This window comes from Pipistrellus kuhlii, unplaced genomic scaffold (assembly GCF_014108245.1).
Source record: "Pipistrellus kuhlii isolate mPipKuh1 unplaced genomic scaffold, mPipKuh1.p scaffold_m20_p_3, whole genome shotgun sequence".
Classification (NCBI taxonomy): Eukaryota; Metazoa; Chordata; class Mammalia; order Chiroptera; family Vespertilionidae; genus Pipistrellus; species Pipistrellus kuhlii.
This window is the reverse complement of record NW_023425529.1, coordinates 49,490,557-49,500,204: the sequence shown is the minus strand read 5'-3', so window position 1 is coordinate 49,500,204 and position 9,648 is coordinate 49,490,557. Positions and strand designations below refer to the sequence as shown.

The 9,648-nt window shown below is 40.5% G+C and overlaps 1 protein-coding gene and 2 pseudogenes across 4 annotated transcripts in view; 2 read left to right on the top strand and 1 right to left on the bottom strand.

Annotated features, from left to right (window-relative positions):
- Positions 1-2,576: 2,576 nt before the first annotated feature.
- ATP23 (ATP23 metallopeptidase and ATP synthase assembly factor homolog) overlaps positions 2,577-9,648 on the bottom strand; it is a 17,096-nt gene continuing 10,024 nt past the window's right edge. For 3 of the 4 annotated variants that reach the window (XM_036457246.2, XM_036457247.2, XM_036457249.2), the window contains 3 exons: positions 7,291-7,428; positions 3,699-3,782; positions 2,577-3,032 (listed from right to left, as the gene is read on the bottom strand). In XM_036457246.2, coding sequence (XP_036313139.1) covers positions 2,829-3,032; positions 3,699-3,782; positions 7,291-7,428 — 426 coding nt within the window. In that variant the 3' untranslated portion in view covers positions 2,577-2,828. The remainder of the gene's footprint in view (positions 3,033-3,698; positions 3,783-7,290; positions 7,429-9,648) is intronic. The other variant, XM_036457248.2, reaches the window with a different exon arrangement.
- Positions 5,076-5,772, top strand: LOC118728429 (annotated as a pseudogene).
- Positions 5,861-6,366, top strand: LOC118729790 (annotated as a pseudogene).

The following is a 9,648-nucleotide window of genomic DNA, read 5'->3' as shown; positions in this document are numbered from 1 at the left end:
TCTAGTAAGGCCAAAATATTTACATTAGACAGATTCCGTCCGTGTAATTTTATCTAGGTGGGAAGATAGATTTCTGTTGCTTCCTATTCCACCATCTTCCCAAGAATCTTCAAACCATATCTTAATGTTTAATAAGTTATTCTGCTTTTGTTATCACTTAATGATTTATCTTTAATCAAATTTTAACTAAAAGAAAGAATCCTACTAACTTCATTATGTTTAAACCTTTAACTAACCACCTATACACACAGTGTCTTTCAGTCTGGACATAGGCCAAGAGATGGTTGCTGGACAGCTAGAAAATGCAGTTACCAGTTAAGAGGAACAGATTAAAAAAGAAAAAGAAAAAAAAGAAAAAAAGAGGGACAGATAAAAGGGCCATGTTTTCTGAATTCAAAACTCAGATCAGGGCTTGTCAAAGATTTAAGAATGATTATATGAACAATCTTGTAAATATATAAAAACTAGCCCTGGCCAAGTGGCTGAGTTGCTTGGAGCACCATTCCATACACCAAAAAGGTTGTGGATTCGATATCTAGTCAGAGCACATACCTAGGTTGTAGGTTGTAGGTTGATCCCCAGTCTGGGGTGCATTCAGGAGGCAACTAGTCAATGTTTCTCTCTCCCCCAACCTTCCTCTCTCTCTAAAAATCAATAGAAAACATATCTTCAGGTGAAGATTGTGTGTGTGTGTGTGTGTGTGTGTGTGTGTTGCATTGTAAATTTAATGTACTGGCCTTTACTAAAAATAAAGAAAGCCCTGGCCGGTGTGACTCAATTGGTGGGGTACCATCCCATTCACAGAAGGGTTGCCGGTTTGATTCCTGGTTAAGTCATGTGCCCAGATTGCAGGCTTGATCCCTTCCTCTCCCTTCCTCTCTCTCTCAAAATCAATAAACTATTCTTTTTTAAAATATATTTTTATTGATTTCAGAGAGGAAGGGAAAGGGAAAGAGAGATAGAAACATCAATGATGAGAAAGAATCATTGATTGGCTGCCTCCTGCACATCCCCTACTGGGGATCAATCCCACAACCCACGCATGGCGTGTGCTCTTGACCATAATTGAACCAAGGACCCTTAGTCCACAAGCCAATGCTCTATCCCCTAGCCAAACCGGCTGGGGCAATAAATTATTCTTTAAATTTTTTTAAATAACAAAAACTTAAAAATCTAATAAAAATTGTTCCTAGAAAACACCCAGCCAGTGTGGCTTAGCATTGACAACCCACGAACCAAGAGGTCACCAGTTCGATTCCTGGTTGTAGGCTCAATTCCCAGTGGGATGCATGCAGGAGGCAGCTGATTGATGTTTCTCTCTCACAAATGTTTCTATCTCTCTATTCCTCTCCCTTCTTCTCTCACAAAAAAAAAATATATTAAAAAAAAAAAAAAAAAAAAAAACTGTCCCCAGAAAACTAAACCATATAGTCTCCACATACAAGTTGAAAGAAGAGCAGAGAGCCAAAGCCAGTTTGGCTCAGTGGATAGAGCGTCAGTCTGCAGACTGAGGAGTCCCAAGTTTGATTCCAGTCAAGTGCATGTGCATGGGTTGCGGGCACATCCCCGATGGGGAGGGTGCAGGAGGCAGCTGGTTGATGTATCTCCCTCATCGATGTTTCTAGCTCTCTATCACTCTCCCTTCCTCTCTGTAAAAAATCAATAAAATATATTTTTTAAAAAGAAAAAAGAAAGAAGAGCAGAGAGTGGGGTAGACATTGATCATTGAATGAATTCTTTTCAACTTTCATTCATTATATGTTTTGATCATAACATCTCAACAAATGTCATAAATAAGATCAATACATTTTTCTTTATACTTAATGTAAATACCAACAATGTTCTCTTATCAACATTATACAAGTGTACCACTTCACAGTTTTCTTAATCAATAAAATAATCTACATAGCCAAAACCGGTTTGGCTCAATGGATAGAGTGTCAGCTTGCAGACTGAAAGGTCCCAGGTTCGATTCCGGTCAAGGGCATGTACCTTGGTTGCGGGCACATCCCCAGTAGGGGGTGTGCAAGAGGCAGCTGATCTATGATTCTCTCTCATCGATGTTAATAACTCTCTATCCCTCTTGCTGCTTCTCTGTAAAAATTAAATAAAATATATTTTTTTAAAGAAAAATAAAAATGGAATTCTTTAAAAAAATAAATAAAATAATCATCTATATATATAAAAGCCTAAGCAACCAGAAGACCAGCCAACCAGTCAGTAGCTATGACACACACTGACCACTAAGGGGCAGACGCTTAATGAAGGAGCAGAAACCACAGGCATGGAAACATGGAACAGACTAATGAATCTAAGAGGGAAGGGGTGGGAGGAAGGTGGGAAGAGATTAACCAAAGATCTTATATGCATACTAGAGGCCCAGTGCACGTGCGCCAGTGGGGGCCCTCGGGCTGGCCTGCGGAGCTGGGGCCAAAACCAGCTCTCCAACATCCCCAAAGGGATCCTGGGTTGCGAGAGGGTGCAGGCCAGGCCGAGGGACCCCATCGGTGCATGAATCTTTGTGCTGGGCCCCTAGCATGTAATAAAAATAACATCACAAGAATAAAAAACACAAGTACAATGTAGAAAATACAAAAACGTAATTGATTTGCCTTATTCACTGAATGATTGGCTATACAGATATAATTTCTGCCTTGAAGTTTAAGGCAGTTTCATTTTTCACCAGAGTTACATTTTCTGATAATATGCTAGAATCAGCATCTTCTGTCTTGTCTGTATTTAACTGATCATTTATGTTTTATACATTTGTGTACCTGAGAACCATATTTTCTTCATGATCACTGAGGTAATATAAAATGTCATTGCCTTCATATATTTGAGTAATACCGATGACGGTTTTGAAAGTCTCTATGAGCATATTTTGCATATGTCTTGTTATGTGGGATCCTTCCAAAAGGTTCATGGTCATTGAAACACGATTCAAAAACTTCATCAACAGCTTTTTCGGCTACTTCTTTGCTGACATTCCTAACAGCCAGGATAGAAAGAATGGCTCTGTCTCTGACACAAGTCTAAAGAGAAAAAAAAAAGTATATGGCTTTAGTTTTATATGAAAATTTAATCATGAAATAACATTTTATATATCTGAACCATAATCAAAACTCATTTCTGCCCTGGCTGGTTTGGCTCAGTGGATAGTGTCAGCCTGTGGACTGAAGGGTCCTGGGCTCAATTACGGTCAAGGGCATATGCCTGGGCTGCCGGCTCAATCCCCAGTGGGGGGCATTTAGGAGGCAACCGATCAATGATTCTCCCTCATCATTGATGTTTTTATCTCTCTTTCCCTCTCCCTTTCTCTCTGTAAAAAAATCAATAAAATATTATTTTAAATGATAATAATAAATAAAAAATAAAATGTAAGCCCAGGACGGCCAGGATAAAAGTAAGACAGGCTGTGACTTCACTTCCACTCCTTATCTACCCCATCCATAAGTATCCCAAGAACGGGATCATCATAGTTCTTTTCACTATTAAAATCTCTGTCGGTCACACAGCTCAACCATAATTATAAGCCAGAACTAAATTCCATCTATTTGGCTTAAACGGTATACAGTTTGTATTCATTTCATGTAAGTAGCTCTTTCAAGTTTCAAATACTAACTGTACGTCTCATTTCTTTATTTATTATTTCCACTCTTAGCACTCTTAGAGGTAAATGATTTCATGTTAGTTTTTACCTGATGGTGTTGTTTTAATCCAAAACGTAATCTGAATATTTCATTCACAAGTGAGCAGTCTCCACTGAGGTTAGCAGCTCGAATCTATCACAAAGACAGAAGTAAATGAAAAGAAAATAAGTGTCCAGGCTCTCTACCTTTATAACAACCAATTTTTTTTTAATTATAAAAATATATAAAAGTAGCATTTTTTTCTGAGATCCGAGTAACCGTAAGACTTTTTGAAAGAATTTTTTTAACTCTATTGGTTCCAGAAGTTCTTTAGTAAGAAAGAGGGCAGCTGTCCGTGAGCTTGTCAGACAATGCCAAAGGCTCTGGGCTGGGTGTGCATGACAGCCCGACATTAGGACATATTTTCTAACTTACCACATTATTAAAGTGAAAAGCAGCTTTAATGGATGAAACATCTTGGGACTACCCACACAGATTCTACAGCTAACCTGGCCACATTCTTGCTAATTCACTGCAAACAGAATGACCCACTTCATGCTACTTTACAATGACACGGTCTTATTCCTCTGACAGCTCAAGGCACTCACACACTTTAGCCAACTGACATTAATCTTCATAACACCAGAGAGAGACCTACTTAAAAATTCAGGATTCACTAATGAGCAAAATAAACTGATGAACAAAATAGAAACACAGGCAGGGATACATGGAACAGACTGACAGCTGTCAGGAGGAACGGGGCGGCAGGAAGGGACACTGGATGAAAGACGGCGAAGGGATTAGCCAAAGAATATATAAGCCTAGCCCACAGACACAAGACAACCGTGGGGCGATGGCCAGAGGGAAGGGGGACTATAGGATGGGTGCAGGTGGGCAATGGGTGGGGGGTGACATCTGTAATAGTGTCAACAATAAAAATAAAGTTTAAAAAAAAAACTACTCAGGATTCAGTCTAGTCTCCAAATAATGAGTTATAATTAGATGCAGTGAGGTTGCTTATTAATTTTAAGGGAAAGAGAATATAATCTAAATTATAAAATATAAAGTTGAAATTTATATTAGTTTTTTAATTTCTCGATACATTGTACTCTTGGATTAATGAAATTCAATTATGAAATACTTATGTCTCTCCAAAAGTATATTTATATTTACATGTATATTTTTTAGAGCAATCCGAAGTGCTTATTCACAAATATATTTTTATATTTTACTCTAGAGCAAGAAAGGATCTTTACCTAAAGAAAGCAGCCCAGGAAGCCAGTTAGGAACCCTGGTTATAAATCTGAAGTATGGAATCTAAACAAATGCCTTCCTTTCCACAGATATTAAATGAGGATAATAGTGTCCACTTCCATGGGCTGTTGTGACAACTATAATATATAAGGACCCACAATCGCTTTCCGTGCTGAAAGCACTCACACAAACATGGAGAATGTTCCTAAAACCCGCTGGACTTCCTGTAAGAAGTGAGGCAAGCATAAACCCCACAAAGTAACACAATACAAGATGGGCAAGGATTCTCTGTGCACAGGGAAAGCGGCATTACTCCAGGAAGCAGAGTGGCTGTGGTAGGCAGACTAAGCTGATTTTCCACAAAAAAAGCTAAAACTACAAAGAAGTTTGTGCTGAAGCTCAGTTGGTTAGAGAGTTTGTCCTAATGCACCAAGGTTATGGGTTTGATCCCCAGTCAGGGCACATATAAGAATCAACCAATGAATGCCTAAATAAGGGGAACAACAAATCAATCTCAACCCCTCTCTCTTTTTCTCTCTCTCTCTTTTTCTCTTCCTCCCTCTCTGGGGTTGTGCCCACAACCAAGGTACATGCCCTTGACCGGAATCGAACCCAGGACATTTCAGTCCGCAAGCTAATGCTCTATTCACTGAGCCAAACCAGTTTCAGCTCAATAAATTTTTTAAATAATAAAATCAATTAAAAAAAATTGTTTTTTGATTTGTTTAAAGAAGATTGTGCTGAGGCTTGAATGTGCTGAGCCCTACTGAAGATCTAAGAGATAGCTGGCATTAAGAGATGCAAGCATTGTGAACCAGGAGGAGATAAGGGAAGAAAGGGCCAGGTGTGCCTGCGTTATGGAGCCTGCGTGTGGATGTCCCGCGTCTGAGGCCGTGCTGAGCTGAAAGCTGAGTGAGCTCAGGAGGAACAAGGGGGAGTTCTAGTATCTGCCACGGTAACCTCATCAGCCCAGCAAAATGGCGATGCCAGCAGCCAAGAGTGCGAACATTAGACTTCCACCTGGAGTAAATCGGATTTACAAAATCACAGCTGAAGAAAGGTATGATATATTTGGGAACTACAGATCTATTCCTCAAATCGGAGTGAGGAACACATCTGAAACTAGAGGAACAGCTTACGTGCTCTGTGAGGACATCTTTGATGCCAAGAACGCATGTGACCACCTGTCCGAATTCAACGTCTGAAACAGATACCTCGTGGTTTTGTACTATATTGCCAACAGGGCATTTCCGAAGATGGACACAAGGAAGAAGGAAGAATAGTTGAAACTTCTCAAGGAAAAATATGGCATCAATACAGATCCACCAAAGTAAACATTTTCTGCATTTTTATTTTGAACTCTACCCTTTTTCAATTTTTAATTAATACTAAGTATTGCAGTTTCTTGAGCTTCAGAATAACGTGCTTGAAATTTTGACAATGTTAGAATATATAGTTAGTAAACGTGGAGCTTTTTGTAAAAAAAAAAAAAAAAAGAAGAAGAAGAAGAAGAGGAAGAGAAAGGGCCTACTGATCTAGTTCTAAGCTTCGTGTTTTGTTTTATTATGTAACAATAAAATCTTGAGGATATGTTCACTTAAAAAAAAAAAATCCACAAACAGAACAATGTTTGGCACACAACCTTCAGTAAATGTTAACTGCCCTTAATTTTTATGTTACATAGTTCATTCCATAAGAAATAGTTTATTATAATTAAAGTTAATCACTATTATTAGGATTAAAAAGGTTATATTTAATACAATTCTAAAAAATACTTAAAATTTCTCTGTTGTGTCTCAAAAATTTGTATTCAATAGTTAGAAACAGAAATTGAAGACGAACATGGAGCTATCACAATAGGAAAATGAGTATCCTATATAATTCTATATAATAAAATCCTAATAGGCTAAGTGTCTGGTTGTCCAGTCAGCCGTTCAACCAATCAAAGCATAATATGCTAATGACATGCTAAGGCCATTCAACCACTCACTATGATGTGCACTGACCACCAGGGGGCAGACACTCCCACCAGTAGGTTAGCTTGCTGCTGGGATCTGGCCAATCAGGGCTGAGCAAAATGGGCTGGACATGCCCTGGAACCCTCTCACAATCCCTCCTCAGCTGGCAACCTCCTGCATTCCTCCCCAGCTGGCCAACTCCATCATCTCTCCCCAACCCTGATCATGCACCAGTGGGGTCCCTCAGCCTGGCTTGCACCCTCTTACAATCCAGAACCCCTCAGGGGATGTCAGAGAGCCAGTTTCAGCCCAATCCCTCAGTCCAGGTCAAGGGACCCTCTGGTGCACAAATTCATACATCGGGCCTCTAGTGTTTAAATATTTTAATAAATTGTTCAAACACAGTGTTCTGCAGGGGGGGAAAAGATATCGTTTACAATAAAACTCACCTCTGAGCAGGCCAAATGTCTGACATTGGTGAACCAGTCGACATGAGCACGACAATGATCAAACGTATGAATGAGCTCGTGGGTGACCACTCTGTTCATATGGGCCTGATTACGGATATTATTCTGGCACAAAACAATCTAGGAGGCAAAATAAGAGAAGTTCAGTCATGTCTAAAATCCATTCTCATTTCATGGAGTCTATCTCTCTCACACATGAGGGGGACTTACCTGCTGGCATTGCCTCCACTCACTTTTCTCCACTGACCCCACAACTCTCTGTATGTCAAGGGTCAGTCTAAGTGCATGCCCCAGTAAGCCTTCCCGATGACTAACTTCTCTGCTCTCTCCTCTCTGGACTAGAAGAGCACTTTGATTGAGGACAGGTACTCACACACTGTCCTCATTGGCTAACTGTCTCAGTGTGTCTTAGACTCCATAGCATTGTATTTAGAGTGTGGACTTTGGAAGAAGCTGACAGATTCAAATTCTAGCCCTATTCCTTACTAATTCAATGACCTAGGGCAAGTTTCCTACCTTCCCTGTGCCTCAGTTTCCTCAACTATGAAAGGAAATCATTAGAGTACCTACCTCATAGAATTGTGAGAATTAAATGAGAATATGTGTAAAATGCTTCTGAATGAGCTTCTGAATGAGCAATACAATGAATGACCACCACTGTCCCACTCTACTAAACTTGCCAGGAAAAAAAATACTCAGAAAGACCTTCAGAAAAGTGCAAAAAGCCCACAGCACTCTGAAGAGGACCCTATAAGAATAATAAAGACATGAGAGATCCTAATAATAATAAGTTACCATTCAGCCGAAGCCAGTTTGGCTCAGTGGTAGAGCGTCGGTCTGCGGACTGAAAGGTCCCAGGTTCGATTCCGGTCAAAGGCATGTACCTTGGTTGCAGGCACATTCCCGGAAGGGGGTGTGCAAGAGGCAGCTGGTCGATATTTCTCTCATCGACGTTTCTAGCTCTCTCTCTCTCTCTCCCTTTCTATCTGTTAAAAATCAATAAAATATTTTTTTTTAATAAAAAGTTACCATTCAACATCCATTTATTCAACTGATATTTATGGAGACCTTTTAGATGTATAATCTACTAACAGAGATAGAAATTATTTACCAAAATGTTTAAATACATGCAATGACAGCTGTCATGAAGAAAAGCCCAGGTTGGCATGAGTACCTACAATGAGAGTACCTGGCCTGGTCTGGAGGCTGGGGAAGGCTTCTCTGCAGAAGGATGTTTAAACTGGGATCCAGTGGGTGACTGGTAGTTAAATATGAGGAAAGGGGGAGTGCCTGAACCATCATTGTCTCACTAATTAGAAAGGTGTGAACAAGAAACCCAGAAGGCTGGTCAACCTTGAAGCTCTGTAAGGTCAGAGCCAACCAATCCCTACCTAGTTGAGACCGTGGTACCTGAAGCAACTTCCCCACCAAATAATCATGTAAATCCTTACTGGTAAAATAATCTGCCAGTTACTGGAATTGCCTGCCTGAGGGCAATGGGTGTATCCCAAACTGAATAAAAGGGAGAGACGGCAAGGCCCAAGCAAAGTGTAGTCCTCCGGCTAGAGTTGGGCTTCCACCTGGCCTCCATTTCCCAGATAAGTAATTTTCTAGTCTCTTTCATTTGTGTGGGACCTTCCCCAAAACCCGAACCCTGAACCTGAACCCTGAACCACAAAGGCCGTGAAAGGGGTTCCCACAAGGGAGCATACCTAGCCAAAGGGCATGGGGAGGGTTGAAGGAACAGAATGTTGGAGAAGCAGGCTTATGTTTCTGAAGCACAAGTTTGAGGTGGTCGGCATCAGATAAGGCTGGTGAGGTCAGCAGTGGCCAAATCATTGAACACCTTGCCTTGGTCCTGAGACCAGTGGGAAGTCACTGAAAGGAAGTAGTGAAATGGGAGGGGCAGGGGGATGGCTTTGATTTTATTTTGTTTTTATTCCTTTGACTATAGTTAGAAAAATAGGCAGAAGATGACCAAAACTGATTCAGAGAGACTAGCTGAAGGTTAATGAGGAATTCTAGGCATGAGGTAATAGGACCTGAGCTAGGATAGAGAAAGCCAACAATATTATCTAGGAGGTAAATTAGATAAAATTTGGTGGTGGGCTCAGTGGTTGAACGTCAGTCTATGAGGGCCACAGTTTGACTCCCCATCAGGGCACATGCCCAGATTGCGGGCTCAATCCCTGATATGGGGCGTGAGGGAGGTGGACAAGAGGTGACACTCTCTCATCATTGATGGTTCTCTCTTCCTCTCTTTCCCCCCCACCCCACTTCCTCTTTGAAATCAATTTTAAAGTGTATTAAAAATTTGGTGGATAGAATATGGGAAGAGAT